At 43.1% G+C, this 20650-nt stretch overlaps 1 protein-coding gene across 1 annotated transcript in view; it reads right to left on the bottom strand.

Annotated features, from left to right (window-relative positions):
* Positions 1 to 18041: 18041 nt before the first annotated feature.
* LOC311131670 (uncharacterized protein) overlaps positions 18042 to 20650 on the bottom strand; it is an 11014-nt gene continuing 8405 nt past the window's right edge. The window contains exons 5-6 of the mRNA XM_084164783.1: positions 19788 to 19850; positions 18042 to 18381 (exon numbers count right to left, since the gene is read on the bottom strand). Coding sequence (XP_084020909.1) covers positions 19819 to 19850 — 32 coding nt within the window. The 3' untranslated portion in view covers positions 18042 to 18381; positions 19788 to 19818. The remainder of the gene's footprint in view (positions 18382 to 19787; positions 19851 to 20650) is intronic.

Below are 20650 nucleotides of genomic sequence, written 5' to 3'. Positions count from 1 at the left end.
GTGTTGATGTGAGCCATGACCAGCCTTTCAAAGCACTTCATGGCTACAGATGTGAGTGCTATGGGTCGGTAGTCATTTAGGCAGGTTATCTTAGTGTCCTTGGGCACAGAGACTATAGTGGTCTGCTTGAAACATGTTGGTATTACAGACTAAGTCAGGGACATGTTGAAAATGTCAGTGAAGACACTTGCCAGTTGGTCAGCACATGCTCGGAGTACACGTCCTGGTAATCCGTCTGGCCCTGCGGCCTTGTGAATGTTGACCTACTTAAAAGTCTTACTCACATTGGCTATGGAGAGCGTGATCACATAGTCATCCGGAACAGCTGGTGCTCTCATGCATGCTTCAGTGTTGCTTGCCTCGAAGCGAGCATAGAAGTGATTTAGCTCATCTGGTAGGCTTGTGTCACTGGGCAGCTCGTGGCTGTGCTTCCCTTTGTAGTCTGTAATAGTTTTCAAGCCCTGCCACATCCGACGTGCATCAGAGCCGGTGTAGTACGATTCAATCTTAGTCCGGTATTGACTCTTTGCCTGTTTGATGGTTCGTTGGAGGGCATAGCGGGATTTCTTATAAGCGTCCGAGTTAGAGTCCCGCTCCTTGAAAGCGGCAGCTCTACCCTTTGGCTCAGTGCGGATGTTGCCTGTTATCCATGGCTTCTGGTTGGGGTATGTACGTATGGTCACTGTGGGGACGACGTCATCGATGCACTTATTGATGAAGCCAGTGACTGATGTGGTGTACTCCTCAATGCTATCTGAAGAATCCCGGAACATATTCCCGTCTGTGCTAGCAAAACAGTCCTGTAGCTTAGCATCTGTGTCATCTGACCACTTTTTTATTAACCAAGTCACTGGTGCTTTCTGCTTTAGTTTTTGCTTATAAGCAGGAATCAGGAGGATAGAGTTATGGTCAGATTTGCCAAAAGGAGGGCGAGGGAGAGCTTTGTATGCGTCTCTGTGTGTGGAGTAAAGGTGGTCTAGAGTTTTTTTTCCTCTGGTTGCACATTTAACATGCTGGTAGAAATGAGGTAGAACGGATTTAAGTTTCCCTGCATTAAAGTCCCCGGCCAGTAGGAGCGCTGCCTCTGGATGAGCGTTTTCCTGTTTACTTATGGCCGTATACAGCTCATTGAGTGCAATCTTAATGCCAGCATTGGTTTGTGGTGATAGATAGACAGCTACGAAAAATATAGATGAAAAGTATCTTGGTAAATAGTGTGGTCTACAACTTATCATGAGATACTCTACCTCAGGCGAGCAAAACGTTGAGACTTCCTTAGTATTGGATTTTGTGCACCAGCTGTTGTTTACAAATATACACAGACCCCCACCCCTTGTCTTACCGGAGTCAGCTGTTCTATCCTGCCGATGTAGCGTATATCCCGTCAGCTGTATGTTGTCCTTGTCGTCGTTCAGCCACGACTCGGTGAAACATAAGATATTACAGTTTTTAATGTCCCGTTGGTAGGATAATCATAATCGTAGGTCGTCTAATTTGTTTTCAAGTGATTGAACATTGGCTAATAGGATTGATGGAAGAGGCAGTTTACTCGCTCGCCGTCGGATCCTTACAAGGCACCCCGACCTACGTCCACGATATCTCTGTCTCTTTCTCATGCGAGTGACAGGGATTTGGGCCTTGTCAGGTGTCTGTAGGATATCCTTCGCATCCGACTTGTTGAAGAAAAAATCTTTGTCCAATACGAGGTGAGTAATCGCTGTCCTGATATCCAGAAGCTCTTTTTGGTCATAAGAGATGGTGGCAGAAACATTATGTACAGAATAAATTACAAATAACACGAAAAAACACACATAATAGTACAATTGGTTAGAGGGCTGTAAAACGACAGCCATCTTCTCCGGCGCCATTTTTATATGTGCAGTAGGACTGGAGTTCTCTAGTTGACTCTTGTAATCATGCATGTCTTTTCCCAGTGCCACCAGTAGTTTCTTACTCTTCTCCATCGCTTTGGCAGTGGTCTCCTGTAGTATAGCTCTTTCTCTTTCAAAGGTGGTGGCGCTCCTAGTGGCCGGGAACTTTAATGCAGGGAAACTTAAATCCGTTTTACCTCATTTCTACCAGCATGTTACATGTGCAACCAGGGGGGGAAAAAACTCTAGACCACCTTTACTCCAAACACAGAGATGCGTACAAAGCTCTCTCTCGCCCTCCATTTGGCAAATCTGACCATAATTCTATCCTCCTGATTCCTGCTTACAAGCACAAACTAAAGCAGGAAGTACCAGTGACTCGCTCAATATGCAAGTGTTCAGATGACGCAGATGCTAAGCTACAGGACTGTTTTTCTAGCACAGACTGGAATATGTTCCGGGACTCATCCAATGGCATTGAGGAGTATACCACATAAGTCACTGGCTTCATCAATAAGTGCATCGATGACATTGTCCCCACAGTGACCATACGTACAGTGCCTTGCAAAAGTATTCATCCCCCTTTATTTGGATTTCATGTAATGGACATACACAAAATAGTCCACATTGGTGAAGTCAAATGAAAAAATAACTTTTTTCAAAAAAAGTATAAAAAATAAATAATGGAAAAGTGGTGCGTGCATACAGTTGAAGTCGGAAGTTTACATTCACTTAGGTTGGAGTAATTAAAACTCGTTTTTCAACCTCTCCACAAATTTCTTGTTAACAAACTATAGTTTTGGCAAGTCAGTTAGGACATCTACTTTGTGCATGACACAAGTAATTTTTCCAACAATTGTTTAAAGACAGATTATTTCACTTATAATTCACTGTATCACAATTCAAGTGGGTCAGAAGTTTACATACACTAAGTTGACTGTGCCTTTAAACAGCTTGGAAAATTCCAGAAAATGATGTCATGGCTTTAGAAGCTTCTGATAGGCTAATTGACATAATTTGAGTCAATTGGAGGTGTACCTGTGGATGTATTTCAAGGCCTACCTTCAAACTCAGTACCTCTTTGCTTGACATCATGGGAAAATCAAAAGAAATCAGCCAAGACCTCAGAAAAAACATTGCAGACCTCCACAAGTCTGGTTCATCCTTGGGAGCAATTCCCAAACGCCTGAAGGTACCACGTTCATCTGTACAAACAATAGTACGCAAGTATAAACACCATGGGACCACGCAGCCGTCATACCACTCAGGAAGGAGACGCATTCAGTCTCCTAGAGATGAACGTACTTTGGTGCGAAAAGTGCAAATCAATTCCAGAACAACAGCAAAGGACCTTGTGAAGTTGCTGAAGGAAACAGGTACAAAAGTATATATATCCACAGTAAAACGAGTCCTATATCGACATAACCTGAAAGGCCGCTCAGCAAGGAAGAAGCCACTGCTCCAAAACCGCCATTGAAAAAGTCAGACTACGGTTTGCAACTGCACAGGGGGACAAAGATCGTACTTTTTGGAGAAATGTCCTCTGGTCTGATGAAACAAAAATAGAACTGTTTGGCCTTAATGACCATCGTTATGTTTGGAGGAAAAAGGGGTTGGCTTGCAAGCCAAAGAACACCATCCCAACCGTATATAACGGAGGTGGCAGCATCATGCTGTGGGGGTGCTTTGCTGCAGGAGGGACTGGTGCACTTCACAAAATAGATGGCATCATGAGGAAGGAAAATTATGTGGATATATTGAAGCAACATCTCAAGACATCAGTCAGGAAGTTAAAGCTTGGTCGCAAATGGGTCTTCCAAATGGACCCCAAGCATACTTCCAAAGTTGTGGCAAAATGGTTTAAGGACAACAAAGTCAAGGTATTGGAGTGGCCATCACAAAGCCCTGTCCTCAATCCTATAGAGAATGTGTGGGCAGAACTGAAAAAGCATGTGCAAGCAAGGAGGCCTACAAACCTGACTCAGTTACACCAACTCTATCAGGAGGAATGGGCCAAAATTCACCCAACTTATTGTGGGAAGCTTGTGGAAGGCTACCCGAAACGTTTGACCCAAGTTAAACAATTTAAAGGCAATGCTACCAAATACTAATTGAGTGTATGTCAACTTTTGACCCACTGGGAATGTGATGAAAGAAATAAAAGCTGAAATAAATCATTCTCTCTACTATTATTCTGACATTTCACATTCTTAAAATGAAGTGGTGATCCTAACTGACCTAAGACAGGGCATTTTTACTAGGATTATATGTCAGGAATTGTGAAAAACTGAGTTTAAATGTATTTGGCTAAGGTGTATGTAAACTTCCGACTTCAACTGTATGTATTCACCCCCTTTGCTATGAAGCCCCTAAAAAAGATCTGGTGCAACCAATAACCTTCAGAAGTCACATAATTTGTTAAATAAAGTCCACCTGTGTGCAATCTAAGTGTCACATGATCTGTCACATGATCTCAGTATATATACACCTGTTCTGAAAGGCCCCAGAGTCTGCAACACCACTAAGCAAGGGGCACCACCAAGCAAGCGGCACCATGAAGACCAAGGAGCTCTCCAAACAGATCAGGGACAAAGTTGTGGAGAAGTACAGATCAGGGTTGGGTTATAAAAAAATATCAGAAACTTTGAACATCCCACAGAGCACCATTAAATCCATTATTAAAAAATGGAAAGAATATGACACTACAACAAACCTGTCAAGAGAGGGCCGCCCACCAAAACTCACGGACCAGGCAAGGAGGGCATTAATCAGAGAGGCAACAAAGAGACCAAAGATAACCCTGAAGGAGCTGCAAAGCTCCACAGCGGAGATTGAAGTATCTGTCCATAGGACCACTTTAAGCTGTACACTCCACAGAGCTGGGCTTTACGGAAGAGTGGCCAGAAAAAAAGCCATTGCTTAAAGAAAAAAAGAAGCAAACACATTTGGTGTTTGCCAAAAGGCATGTGGGAGACCCCCCAAACATATGGAAGAAGGTACTCTGGTCAGATGAGACTAAAATTGAGCTTTTTGGCCATCAAGGAAAATGCTATGTCTGGCGTAAACCCAACACCTCTCATCACCCCGAGAACACCATCCCCACAGTGAAGCATGGTGGTGGCAGCATCATGCTATGGGATGTTTTTCATCGGCAGGGACTGGGAAACTGTTCAGAATTTAAGGAATGATGGATGGCGCTAAATACAGGGAAATTCTTGAGGGAAACCTGTTTCAGTCTTCCAGAGATTTGAGACTGGGACGGAACGGAGGTTCAACTTCCAGCAGGACAATGACCCTAAGCAAACTGCTAAAGCAACACTTGAGTGGTTTAAGGGGAAACATTTAAATGTCTTGGAATGGCCTAGTCAAAGCCCAGACCTCAATCCAATTGAGAATCTGTGGTATGACTTAAAGATTGCTGTACACCAGCAGAACCCATCCAACTTGAAGGAGCTGGAGCAGTTTTGCCTTGAAGAATGGGCAAAAATCCCAGTGGCTGATTGTGCCAAGCTTATAGAGACATACCCCAAGAGACTTGCAGCTGTAATTGCTGCAAAAGGTGGCTCTACAAAGTATTGACTTTGGGGGGGGTGAATAGTTATGCATGCTCAAGTTTTCAGTTTTTTTTGTTTGTTTCACAATAAAATATATTTTGCATAGTCAAAGTAGTAGTCATGTTGTGTAAATCAAATGATACAAACCCCCCAAAAATCAAATTTAATTCCAGGTTGTAAGGCAACTAAATAGGAAAAATGCCAAGGGGGTTGAATACTTTCGCAAGCCACAGTACATACCCCAACCAGAAGCCATGGATTACAGGCAACATCCACACAGAGCTAAAGGGTAGAGCTGCCGCTTTCAAGGAGCGGGACTCTAACCCGGACGCTTATAAGAAATCCTGCTATGCTCTCCAACGAACCATCAAACAGGCAAAATACAGGACTAAGATTGAATCCAACTTCACCTGCTCCGACGCTCGTCGGATGTGGCAGGGCTTGCAAACTATTACAGACTACAAAGGGAAGCCCAACCGCAAGCTGCCCAGTGACACAAGCCTACCAGACGAGCTATACGACTTCTATGCACGCTTCGAGGAAAAGCAACACTGAAGCATGCATGAGAGCACCAGCTGTTCCGGACGACTGTGTGATCACGCTCGCCGTAGCCGATGTGAGTAAGACCTTTAAACAGGTCAACATTCACAAGTCCACAGGGCCAGACGGATTACCAGGACATGTACTCCGAGCATGCGCTGACCAACTGGCCAGGTGGTAAGGGTAGGTAACAACACATCTGCCACGCTGATCCTCAACACAGGGACCCTTCAGGGGTGCATGCTTAGTCCCTTCCTGTACTCCCTGTTCACCCATGACTGCGTGGCCTAGCACGACTCCAACACCATCATTAAGTTTGCAGACGACACAACGGTGGTAGGCCTGATCACCGACAACGATGAGACAGCCTATAGGGAGGAGGTCAGAAACCTGGCCGTGTGGTGCCAGGACAACAACCTCTCCCTCAATGTGATCAAGACGAAGGAGATGATCGTGGACTACAAGAAAAGGAGGGCCTGCACGCCCCCATTCTCATCGACGGGGCTGTAGTGGAGCAGGTTGAGAGCTTCAAGTTCCTTGGTGTCCACATCACCAACAAACTATCATGGTCCAAACACACCAAGACAGTAGTGAAGAAGGCATGACAACGCCTATTCCACCTCAGGAGACTGAAAAGATTTGGCATGGATCCTCAAAAAGTTATACAACTGCACCATCGAGAGCATCCTGACTGGTTGCATCACTGCCTGGTATGGCAACTGCTCGGCCTCCGACTGGAAGGCGCTACAGAGGGTAGTGCGTATGGCCCAGTACATCACTTGGGCCAAGCTTCCTGTCATCCAGGACCTCTATACCAGGCGCTGTCAGAGGAAGATCCTATGCCACCCTAGTCATAGACTGTTCTCTCTGCTACCGCACGGCAAGCGGTTCCGGAGCGCCAAGTCTAGTTCCAAAAGGCTTCTTAACAGCTTCTACCCCCAAGCCATAAGACTGCTGAACAACTAATCAAATGGCTACCCGGACTATTTTCACTGAAACCCACCCCCACCCCTTTTTGTTTATGCTGCTGCTACTCACTGTTTATTATCTATTCATAATCACTTTACCCCTACCTACATGTACAGTTGAAGTCGGAAGTTTACATACACCTTAGCCAAATACATTTAAACTCAGTTTTTCACAATTCCTGACATTTAATCCTAGTAAACATTCACTGTCTTAGGTCAGTTAGGATCACCACTTTATTTTAAGAATGTGAAATGTCAGAATAATAGTAGAGAGAATTATTTATTTCTTTCATCACATTCCCAGTGGGTCAGAAGTTTACATACACTCAATTAGTATTTGGTAGCATTGCTTTTAAATTGTTTAACTTGGGTCAAATGTTTCGGGTAGCCTTCCACAAGCTTCCCACAATAAGTTGGGTGAATTTTGGCCCATTCCTCCTGACAGAGCTGGTGTAACTGAGCCAGGTTTGTAGGCCTCCTTGCTCGCACACGCTTTTTCAGTTCTGCCCACAACTTTTCTATAGGATTGAGGTCAGAGCTTTGTGATGGCCACTCCAATACCTTGACTTTGTTGACCTTAAGCCATTTTGCCACAACTTTGGAAGTATGCTTGGGGTCATTGTCCATTTGGAAGACCAATTTGCGACCAAGCTTTAACTTCCTGACTGATGTCTTGAGATGTTGCTTCAATATAGCCACATAATTTTCCTTCCTCATGATGCCATCTATTTTGTGAAGTGCACCAGTCCCTCCTGCAGCAAAGCACCCCCACAGCATGATGCTGCCACCCCCGTGCTACATGGTTGGGATAGTGTTCTTCGGCTTGCAAGCTACCACCTTTTTCCTCCAAACATAACGATGGTCATTATGGTCAAACAGTTCTATTTTTGTTTCATCAGACCAGAGGACATTTCTCCAAAAAGTACGATCTTTGTCCCCATGTGCAGTTGCAAACCGTAGTCTGGCTCTTTCATGGCGGTTTTGGAGCACTGGCTTCTTCCTTGCTGAGCGGCCTTTCAGGTTATCTCGATATAGGAGTCGTTTTACTGTGGATATAGATACTTTTGGACCTGTTTCCTCCAGCATCTTCACAAGGTCCTTTGCTGTTGTTCTGGGATTGATTTGCACTTTTCGCACCAAAGTACGTTAATCTCTAGGAGACAGAACGCGTCTCCTTCCTGAGCGGTATGACGGCTGCGTGGTCCCATGGTGTTTATACTTGCATACTATTGTTTGTACAGATGAACGTGGTACCTCCAGGCGTTTGGAAATTTCTCCCAAGGATAAACCAGACTTGTGGAGGTCTACAATTATTTTCTGAGGTCTTGGCTGATTTCTTTTGATTTTCCCATGATTTCAAGCAAAGAGGCACTGAGTTTGAAGGTAGGCCTTGAAATACATCCACAGGTATACCTCCAATTGACTCAAATGATGTCAATTAGCCTATCAGAAGCTTCTAAAGCCATGACATCATTTTCTGGAATTTTCCAAGTTGTTTAAAGGCACAGTCAACTTAGTGTATGTAAACTTCTGACCCACTGGAATTGTGATACAGTGAATTATAAGTGAAATAATCTGTCTGTAAACAGTTGTTGGAAAAATTACTTGTGTCATGCACAAAGGAGATGTCCTAACCGACTTGCCAAAACTATAGTTTGTTAACAAAAAATTTGTGGAGTGGTTGAAAAACAAGTTTTAATGACTCCAACCTAAGTGTATGTAAACTTCCGACTTCAACTGTACATACACTACCGGTCAAAAGTTTTAGAACACCTACTTATTCAAGGGTTTTTCTTTATTTTTACAGGTGTCTGTAACTTTCTCACTCATCATTATTCAGGTACATTAAAGATGATCCATAATCATGGTAGCATCCACATTAATGTAAAAGTGTTCAGAAACATATTCTAATCTTATTTAAAATAAAAGTTACTCCAAAATGTATGTGTGTGTTGTACCCTCTTTCCTCTCTGAAGAGGATAGTGTGTGAGGGCTCTAGCCTGCTGCTTCTGCTCCCTCTGAGGAAGAACATCCTGAAAAACATGACCTTCCACCCCTTTTACCAGGACACACACATCTGTGAGTGTGTCCATGTGTCCTTGCGTGTGTGTGTGTGTGTGTTTTAGTCTACCCTACTCATAATACTCCTAAAAGTGTGTGTTTTTTGTGTTCACTGTTCTATGAAGTTGATGTTTGTTCTCAGTTATGTTTGATTTAAACTCATTCCCAGACACTTCCGCCCAAATACGCGAAGAGTCTGGTGGGCCAACGCGTCAATCTGTGGTCAGAGAGAGCTGGGGTGCAGACGGCAGACTGTGGGAGTGGAAGTAGTGGAGGTGTTTGGGGTGGAGAGGTTGATGGACTCAGTGGAGGACATCCCAGCCACTTGGCAGTGTTGGCACTGCTACTTCCTACCTGACGGGTAAGAGGGCATCACTTCTACTTATACAATCAATCAATCAAGCAATTATATATTTTTTTACATCAGCAGTTGTCACAAAGTGCTTTTACAGTAACTCTGCCTACAGCACCCGGGACATACAGGGCACCACTGCTCCTACCATATCTTTCTCCCTATGTCATGTCATATCCTGTTCCTGTTTAGGCACCTGGCCAGCTGAGTGCAGGTGGGCTCTCCCGTCAATATGAGGCTCCTGCTGCTCCCGCCCCAAATACACACAGGTACACACATACACAGGTACACAGACACGCACACGCTATTAGGAATGTTCCCCTAATTACGTGTTTTTGTGCTGTGTGTCAGAGTTGAGGGATGATAAACCAGTGTTTGAGAAGAGGCGTCTGGTGTGGGAGGAGGACATGCAGATGCACTCCAAGTTCCTGGACAGAAAGGTGACATATTAGTCTTTCCCTACACCCTACCATTACCCCCTACTCTCACCTAGCCTTTTACTCTTAAACCACCAACCCCTAGGTTTCCAACATGACCTGACGTGTGTGTGTTACAGGAGGAGTTGAAGGCGGAGCATGCCTCGTACCTGCGGCAGCACACGGAGTTCCGCGCCATGATGGCTGACTTCTTGCAGTTACTACGGAAACCGAGTGACATCTTCATGTTCGGCCGCCAGGACTTCTTCCCCTCCGCCTCTCGCCAACCCCCGGGGGGCACCTTCAACACCTCTCCTTGATGACACACACTGTGGCTGCGTCTCAATAGTCTAGTAACTTCCTCCCACAGGCACTTTAGTGAGGACAATACTCTTCTGGTTAGCACTTGTCACTAGTATGTACAGAGGCCCTCGAGATCATCAAATATGAATGCTTTTATGGATGTTTTGTATTTTATTTTGTGATACTGTTTTTACTGTTCTACTGTTTTTGTTTGTATGAGCTGCACTGATTCAAATTCCAATCAACTCTGTTGATATGGCAACCGCAAGATTTACAGTTATGTCAGTTGGTGTAAATAAAATAAAATAAATGTAATGTCTTGTATATTTCCATGCTTTATTTCTGTTAAGAACTTTATCCTTGAGTGTGATTATTTCAGTAACTGCTACTTTGCTTTTGCTCTGATCACCCAATAAATATGTAAGAATAAAGTTACAAATGAAAGTGCTATTTTTTGGATAACTTTGCTGCCCTTATTTCCTAGGGATATGTATACTCCCAACACATATCAATTCATTAAATTGGACAGCTGGCAAAGATGTTCAATGATTCATCAATTTACAGAACTCAATGAATTCACTAACAATTAATTTGTTTTATTGTAACATACAGTACCAGTGCCAAGAGTGTGTAAAGCTGTCATCAAGGCAAAGGGTGGCTACTTTGAAGAATCTCAAATATAACATATACAGTGGGGAAAAAAAGTCAGCCACCAATTGTGCAAGTTCTCCCACTTAAAAATATGAGAGAGGCCTGTAATTTTCATCATAGGTACACGTCAACTATGACAGACAAAATTAGAAAAAAAATCCAGAAAATCACATTGTAGGATTTTTAATGAATTTATTTGCAAATTATGGTGGAAAATAAGTATTTGGTCAATAACAAAAGTTTCTCAATACTTTGTTATATACCCTTTGTTGGCAATGACACAGGTCAAACGTTTTCTGTAAGTCTTCACAAGGTTTTCACACACTGTTGCTGGTATTTTGGCCCATTCCTCCATGCAGATCTCCTCTAGAGTAGTGATGTTTTTGGGGCTGTCGCTGGGCAACACGGACTTTCAACTTCCTCCAAAGATTTTCTATGGGGTTGAGATCTGGAGACTGGCTAGGCCACTCCAGGACCTTGAAATGCTTCTTACGAAGCCACTCCTTCGTTGCCCGGGCGGGGTGTTTGGGATCATTGTCATGCTGAAAGACCCAGCCACGTTTCATCTTCAATGCCCTTGCTGATGGAAGGAGGTTTTCACTCAAAATCTCACGATACATGGCCCCATTCATTCTTTCCTTTACACAGATCAGTCGTCCTGGTCCCTTTGCAGAAAAACAGCCCCAAAGCATGATGTTTCCACCCCCATACTTCACAGTAGGTATGGTGTTCTTTGGATGCAACTCAGCATTCTTTGTCCTCCAAACACGACGAGTTGAGTTTTTACCAAAAAGTTCTATTTTGGTTTCATCTGACCATATGACATTCTCCCAATCCTCTTCTGGATCATCCAAATGCACTCTAGCAAACTTCAGACGGGCCTGGACATGTACTGGCTTAAGCAGGGGGACACGTCTGGCACTGCAGGATTTGAGTCCCTGGCGGCGTAGTGTGTTACTGATGGTAGGCTTTGTTACTTTGGTCCCAGCTCTCTGCAGGTCATTCACTAGGTCCCCCCGTGTGGTTCTGGGATTTTTGCTCACCGTTCTTGTGATCATTTTGACCCCACGGGGTGAGATCTTGCGTGGAGCCCCAGATCGAGGGAGATTATCAGTGGTCTTGTATGTCTTCCATTTCCTAATAATTGCTCCCACAGTTGATTTCTTCAAACCAAGCTGCTAACCTATTGCAGATTCAGTCTTCCCAGCCTGGTGCAGGTCTACAATTTTGTTTCTGGTGTCCTTTGACAGCTCTTTGGTCTTGGCCATAGTGGAGTTTGGAGTGTGACTGTTTGAGGTTGTGAACAGGTGTCTTTTATACTGATAACAAGTTCAAACAGGTGCCATTAATACAGGTAACGAGTGGAGGACAGAGGAGCCTCTTAAAGAAGAAGTTACAGGTCTGTGAGAGCCAGAAATCTTGCTTGTTTGTAGGTGACCAAATACTTATTTTCCACCATAATTTGCAAATAAATTCATAAAAAATCCTACAATGTGATTTTCTGGAGAAAAAAATTCTCAATTTGTCTGTCATAGTTGACGTTTACAGGCCTCTCATCTTTTTAAGTGGGAGAACTTGCACAATTGGTGGCTGACTAAATACTTTTTTCCCCCACTGTATTTGGATTTGTTTAACACTTTTTTGGTTACTACATGATTCCATATGTGTTATTTCATAGTTTTGATGTCTTCACTATTATTCTACAACGTAGAAAATAGTACAAATAAAGAAAAACCCTGGAATGAGTAGGTGTGTCCAAACTTTTGACTGGTACTGTACTTAAGTATCAAAAGTAAATGTAATTGCTAAAATATACTTAAGTATCAAATGTAAAAGTATAAGTCACTTCAAATTCCTTATATTAAGCCAACCAGAAGGCACCATTTTCTTGTTTTTTAAATTTACGGATAGCCAGGGGCACACTCCAACACTCAGACATCATTTACAAACAAAGCATGTGTTTAGTGAGTCCACTAGATCAGAGGCAGTAGGGATGGCCAGGGATGTTCTCTTGATAAGTGTGTGAATTATACACATTTCCTGTCCTTCTAAGCATTGAAAATGTAAAGAGTACAGGGAAAATGAATGGAGTAAAAACTACATTATTTTCTTTAGGAATGTAGTGAAGTAAAAGTAAAAGTAGTCAAAAACATAAATAGTAAAGTAAAGTACGGATACCCCAAAAAACTACTGAAGTAGTACTTTAAAGTATTTTTACTTAAGTACTTTACACAACTGGAGGTGAGTGACCTCTGAACTTTCTCACTGACTGCCACACTGAAAGCAGTGTGTAGGTCACACTGTATTCTTTTGTAATTTGCATTCAATTTAGCTGATAGTCCTTGCTCATCCAACAGGACATGTGTTACACACAGGTTTATCAGCATTAGAGACAACGACTATAGAAAGTACAGTACTTTGCTTCCTGTGGAGCATAATGCAGCAACAAGCCCTTGCATTGCCTGATGGTCCTTCGCAAAAAATTTTTAGCTTCCCCCCAAGACAGGCTAATGGTCTTTAATCCTTTGTGGTTGAATCAGAATTGCGGTTAAAGTTGAAAAGATATCAACACCATGTTTTCCTGACACATTTGGTAAAGACCAGTTAAAGGTAGGCTCAACAAAGTATTCCATTCAGAAACCAGATCATACAGACATAGCATTACTTTAATTTATACATTTATTCTTACAAATGTATGGGGTGATCACATCAGGGCAAAAGCAAAGTAGCAGTTACTGAAATGATCACACTCGAGGATAAAGTTCTTAACAGAAAGAGCATAGAAAATACACAAGACATGAAATAATAAATTATATTTAATTCACACCAGCTGACACAACTGTAACTCTTGTGATTGCCATAGCAACATAGTTGATTGGGATTTGTTTCAGTGCAGCTCATACAAAAACATTAGACAGTAAAAACAATATCACAAAATAAAATACAAAAAAACATCCATAAAAGCATTCATATTTGATGATCGAGGGCCTCTGTACATACTAGTGACAAGTTGGAGGAAGCTACTAGACTATTGAGACGCAAGCACAGTGTTGGTCCTTAAGGTGAGGAGGTGTTGAAGGTGCCTCCCGGGGGTCGGCGGGAGGCGAAGGGAGAGAAGTCCTTGCGGGCGAACATGAAGACGTTGCTCGGTTTTCGTATTAACAGGAACTGCAAGAAGTCAGCCATCATGGCGTGGAGTTCCGGGTGCTGCCACAGGTACGAGGCATGCTCCGCATTCAACTCCTCCTGTAACACACACACGTCAGTCAGGTCATGTTGGAAACTTGGTTGGTGGTTTAAGGGTAAGGGGCTCCTCCCACACCAGACGCCTCTTCTCAAACACTGGCTTATCATCCCTCAACTCTGACACACAGCACAAAAACATGTAAATAGGGGAACATTCCTAATAGTGTGTGTGTGTGTGTGTGTGTATGTGTGTACCTGTGTGTATTTGGAGCGGGAGCAGCAGGGGCCTCATGTTGACATGAGAGCCCACCTGCACTCAGCTAACCAGGTGCCTAAACAGGAACAGGATATGACATCACACAGGGAGAAAGAGATGGTGGGAGCAGTGGTGCACTGTATGTCACAGGTTCCTTTGGTGTAGGCCGGGTTACTGTAAAAGCACTTTGTGACAACTGCTGATGTAAAAAAAAATTGCTTGATTGATTAAGTAGAAGTGATGTCCACTTACCCGTCAGGTAGGAAGTAGCAATGCCAACACTGCCAAGTGGCTGGGATGTCCTCCACTGAGTCCACCCTCCTCTCCTCTTCACCCCAAACACCTCCACTACTTCCACTCCCACCGTCTGCTGTCCGCCGTCTGCACCCCAGCTCCCTCTGACCACACATTTGGGCGGAAGTGTCTGGGAACGAGATTAAATCAAACACAACTGACAGCACACATCAACTTCATAGAACAGTGAACACACTCTTATCTCTCACAAAAAACACACACTTTTGTGAGTATTATGAGTAGGACAAAAACAACGGAGACACACATGCACGCACAAACATTATGTGGAGGTTGAGATGTGTGTGTCCTGGTAAAAGGGGAGGAAGGTCATGTTTTTCAAGATGTTCTTCCTCAGAGGGAGCAGAAGCAGCAGGCTAGAGCCCTCACTCACTAACCCCTTCAGAGAGGACAGAGGGTACGACACAGTCTGCATCCTCACTTCCTACACACACACACACACACACACACACACACACACACGCACACACGCACACACAGGATAGAGCCTTCAGATACATACCCTCTAACAGAGCACATCGGGAAACACTCACTCTGCCCCCTTACCTCACACATACACACACCACACAGACACATGCACACACACACACCCAAACAAATAAACAGAAATACTTCTCATAAGATTCTTGGTGCAGACTTTAAGCCTTTCTATGTGGATATGATGACCGTGTGTGTGTGTACTCATCCATTCCTGTGTGTGTGTTCCCTGTAGGAAGTGGTCTAACTGCTGCAGCAGCTCCATGTCTATGGATGTTCTTCTCTACTGAACATGTGTAGGATGTGATTGTAAGGGACTGTAATCCTGCATCCAGCGTCTCTATGGAGAATAAAGATTCTACACACAGAGTCAAATACAAAGTCAATTTAGTTAATCGCACATAACACACTGTCCCTGTCCCTCTAAACAAAGAGGGAAATATGTAATTACATTCTAGTACAGTGGTTTTCAACTCTTACCCTATGAGGTCCAGAGCCTGCTGGTTCTGTTCTACCTGATAATTAATTGCACCCACCTGGTGTCTCAGGTCCAAATCAGTCCCTGATTAGAAAGGAACAATGAAAAAAGGCAGTGGAACTGGCTTCCAGGTCCAGAGTATAGTTTGAGCGCTCTATTATATACAAAGCCATACCATGCAAGGCAGGGAATGGCAGAAGTGTTGTGCCTGCCTATATGTGCAGGTGTAGTGGTGGCCATACGCAGGAATACGCAGTATGGCCACCTATTTCTCTACAGATAAACGCACCTATACTCACTAGTTACCATTGAGAATTATTGAAAGATTGAACTACCCATCTTAATTCCTTTCATCTCTGCCATTATTAGGTGGAGGGAATGACCACCTATAGATAGCTACCTACACCATATTGACAATTGTTGATAATTAAAGCTGCAACATGTAACTTTCTGAGCGACCCAACAAAATTCACATAAAAATGTGAGTTATAGATCTGTCATTTTCATTGAAAGCATCATCCCTGTGCCCAAGAAAGGGAAAGTAACTGAACTAAATGACTAGTAGCACTCACTTCCATCATCATGAAGTGCTTCGAGAGGCTAGTCAAAGACCATATCACCTCCTCCCTCCCCGACACACTCAACCATCTCCAATTCACCTACCGCCCTGACAGATACACGGATGACACAATCGCCATTGCACTGCATACTGCCCTCACCCACCTGGACAAAAGGAATGCGTATATGAGGATGCTGTTCATCGACTACAGCTCGGCCTTCAATACCATAGTGCCCTCTAAGCTCATTACAAAGTTCACGGCCCTGGGTCTGAACTCCTCTCTATGCAACTGGGTCCTGGACTTCCTGACGGGCCGCCCCCAGGTGGTGAAGGTAGGCAACATTACCTCGTCCACACTGATCCTCAACACGGGGGCCCCACAAGGGTGCGTCCTCAGTCCCCTCCTGTAGTCCCTGTATACCCACAACTGCGTGGACTTACACAGTTCCAACATTAAGTTTGCTGACGGCACGACAGTAGTAGTAGGCCTGATCACCAACAACGGCCTACAGGGAGGAGGTAGGCACTCTGACGGCGTGGTGCCAGGTAAACAACCTCTCCCTGAAAGTTAGCAAAACAAAGGAGCTGATTGTTTACTTCAGCAGGAACCAGGCTGTACACGCCCCCATCCTCATCAACGGGGACCGCCATGGAGATGGTCAATAACTTCAAATTCCTTTGTCGTACACATCTTAGAGAAGCTGAAATGGTCTAACCACACGGACACCATAGTGAAGAAGGCACCACCGCTGCCTCTTCAGAGGGTGATGCGTGCAGCCGAACACACCATTGGGTGCACACTGTCTGCCCTACGAGACAGACCAACAGTTTCTACCCTCAGACCATCAGGCTGCTGAATAGCCACCACTAGTCAGCTATCTGCTCCCCCCTCCCCCTGCCACTCCCCCTATGGATACCCCCTCCCTCGCTACCCCCCATGGACATTTCCCCCCCATCCTCACTTACCTTACCTGCTGCTCACCGTATGGACATCCCACCCCCTCAACAGTCTTTACTCTGCCTCCACACGCCTAAGATTTTCACTGTACCCTGAAATCACACCTGCAACCCTGTACATGTGACTATTAAACAATCAAGTCTAAGAAGCGGTGGATCTGTTCTATGTGCGCTATTTCTATGCTTCCTGTTTTTAAGTTGAGTTTTTGCTTCTTTTACTAACGGTTTTGTACACCAGCTTCAAACAGCTGAAAATACAATATTTTTGGTTATGGAAAATATATTTCACAGGAGTTTAGATGGTACACTGATTCTCTACACTATACTTGCTTGTTTTGTCACATAAACGGAAATTAGGCGAACTATTAGAATTTTAGCAACCAGGAAATGGCGGAGCATTTCTGCTTAGTGCATCTTTAATTCATACTCACCTGATGGCAGAGCAAGGGTGATGGTCAAAACTTGGTATGTCAAGCCGTGTTAGCTGGGGCTGGATAGTCTTGAACGATCCTTGTACAGTGTACAGATAAACAGACACGCACACACACCTGTTTGGTATGATAGCTAGCTAGCTTTAGCCTTTAGCTCGATGCTTGGTGGCTTTTAATATAAACTCCCTGTCTTGTCTGTCAGTAAAGTCACCAAGCATTGAAGGAAGGCAGTTAACTAGTTAACTAACTAACATTCCTTGTTAGTGGCACTTATTTATAACTAACCTGGCGAAAGCTAGCTAGCTGGAGCGATGGTCAAGTAGCATCAGAGAGAGTCACACAGCTTTTACTTTAAAAAGAGCTAGCACACCTATCCTGTTGCAGCCCCTCCTCTCTACACCCACACCGTCACTGTTCATTAATTCAAATCTTGTGGACGACATAAGAAAAATTTGTAAGGATATTGATTAAACGAACCGTACACTGATCAAATACTTAACTTTTAAGTACTTTAATACACATATACAGTAAGTGAATTGGTCCCAATACTTTTGGTCCCCTAAAATGGATGAAAATACATGTACACTCAAATTAAAGTCCTCAGACAATTTAATTTCATAATACATTTTATTTTCCAAAGACATGGCTGATTAGGCTCACGTGATAACATAATATTTTAGATTTCAGTTCGTTCCTCATTGACATCAAGAGTATATGACACATTAGTGCAACTCTGATAAAAACAAAAGTTTACTGAACAACAATAAACGAATGAACCATTTACATCTTAAAATGATACAAGGCCACGACCATATTCACAATGTGATATATGTAACTGTAGAATATATCCTTTATGGGTAACACATTATTAAATGGGTATACATGAGAATTTATGACATCCGACATCAATGCTTATAGACACCTTCATGAGCGTTGAATTTACACCTGCATTCAGGATTCTTCTCCAAACTTTTCACTGATTATCTCGTGTAAGGCTAAGGATATGTTTCTGTGAAAGTTACAAAGAAACGATGACTATACAGACCATTCACCCATTTACTGTTTGATATACACTGAGTGTACAAAACATTAGGAACACCTGCTCTTTCCATGACATAGCTTTCACCTGGATTCACCTGGTCACTCTATGATCCCTTATTGATGTCACTTGTTAAATCCACTTCAATCAGTGTAGATGAAGGGGAGGAGACAGGTTAAAGGATTTTTAAGCCTTGAGACATGGACTGTGTATGTGTGCCATTCAGAGGGTGAATGGGATAGACAAAAGATTGAAGTGCCTTTGAACGGGGTATGGTAGTAGGTGCCAGGCCCACCGGTTTGAGTATGTCAAGAACTGCTGCTCTGCTGGGTTTTTCATGCTCAACAGTTTCCCGTGTTTGTATCAAGAATGGTCCACCACCCAAAGGACATCCAGCCAACTTGACACAACTGTGGGAAGCACTGGAGTCAACATGGGCCAGCATCCCTGTGGAATGCTTTCGACACCTTGTAGAGTCCATGCCCCGACGAATTGAGGCTGTTCTGAGAGCAAAAGCGGGTGCAACTCAATATTAGGAAGGTGTTCTTAATGTTTTGTACACTCAGTGTATACAGTAGCTGATAACATCTGAAATTGTCAGGATATTACCATCTTATTGTATATAAGTGCAATTGTTTTGTTATAGAGTATAGGCCTACTTCATGTTTCATACTTAAGAGACAAACATGCACCACAAAATGTGTGACACCAAGCAAGAGGCTTTCAGAGAGCTGGATATGGAGCCCAGGGGTGTATTAATTATGCAGATAATTTTTTGTGGGGGCTGAGAGTTTCCTTTTGCGAGGGTGGAGACTTCGCAAACTGGAACTCCCAATTTCTAACAGGTGTGGACCCAGAACTTAATCACGCAGCTGACCAAATTAGCAAGATTTTACTTCTGGGTTAACTGAGATTAGACTGCTCTAAGGAGTGACTACAATCCACACAGTCACTGCCAAGAAACGCTTATGTTAGCATTTTCAAACTAAAACGTTATTTTGATCTGCATAAAGTGTCTGAAGTTTCACATCACAACAATGTGACTGTTTTGGAATAAAATGGTCAGTGTACAAAACATTAATAGACTGACCAGATGAATCCAGGTGAAAGCTTTGATCCCTTATCCAGGTGAAAGCTTTGATCCCACGGGGGGCCAGTATAAAAAAATAAATAAAAATGTATTCACTAACTGTAAGTCGCTCTGGATAAGAGCGTCTGCTAAATGACTAAAATGTAAAATGTAAATGTTATTGATGTCACTTTTTAAAACCCCCCGCCCCTCCACATGCACAGAGCAGTCGAAGTTTAAGCACCACCTTCGCCCAATCCTGTTACATACAAATAATCAGCGACGAAAACCCAAACAATGGACCTACTGCTGCTCTTTATCCTGTACATTCCATCCCGTCACAACCGATTCTTCGGTTTAGGTGCAGAATCTGTCCAGGAGAGATTAAGATCAGTCCATAGACCGCTTAGGATATCTCAGTACATTATTTTGCTGAACCCTCTCATTACGTATAAATTAAAGATTTACTACTTTTAAAGGCCCAGTAAAGGTGGCGCCAAACAAAGTAATGTGTGAAAATAGTCTGCGGTTAAAAGACTGAAGCACTTGAAGCATTTAAAGGTTATACATGTAACATTTCTACCTGCAAATCATACATGTAACATTTCTACCTCAGTCACATATCAGTAGTAATGAAGGAATACAAATCTGCTCGAGGAAAACTGGGCGGTCCGGCCAGCTGTTGTGTGTAGGCTACATCTCCCTGTTTTATGATTAGTTTGCATTTGCGAGGTTGACAACATCAGTAAAACATTCATATTACAACGCTTCGTCAAGTCCTTGCAACAGTTTTATTTACATCCTGTGTGGTCTGCTTATTCTATAACCATTGATATGTTCTAGGCTATTTTGAGACCTTAAGGAGCATCAGGTACTGCTGGAATGTCTACCAATGGCATGTCCATCCTTTTGTGAGAAATTACAAACTGGTCACTCAAAACATTTATAAAGTATTTATAAAGTATAAATAGCCCACATTTTAGATGATGCAATACAAAAAGACTTAACTAATTATTAGTAAATGGTTGATAAGGACCTACAGTATATTAAACATAATATGGATGGCATATTGATTAAAGAATTATGAATAAACGATTTACTAATTATAAAAGCTTTATACCACAGCATTATTGAATACTCATTTCTGATTGGCTAGAAGGTCATTCTAGA

This window comes from Coregonus lavaretus, assembly GCF_964263955.1.
Source record: "Coregonus lavaretus genome assembly, chromosome: 1".
Classification (NCBI taxonomy): Eukaryota; Metazoa; Chordata; class Actinopteri; order Salmoniformes; family Salmonidae; genus Coregonus; species Coregonus lavaretus.
Note: the sequence above shows the minus strand (reverse complement) of the source record. Positions and strands in the feature narration are given on the sequence as shown.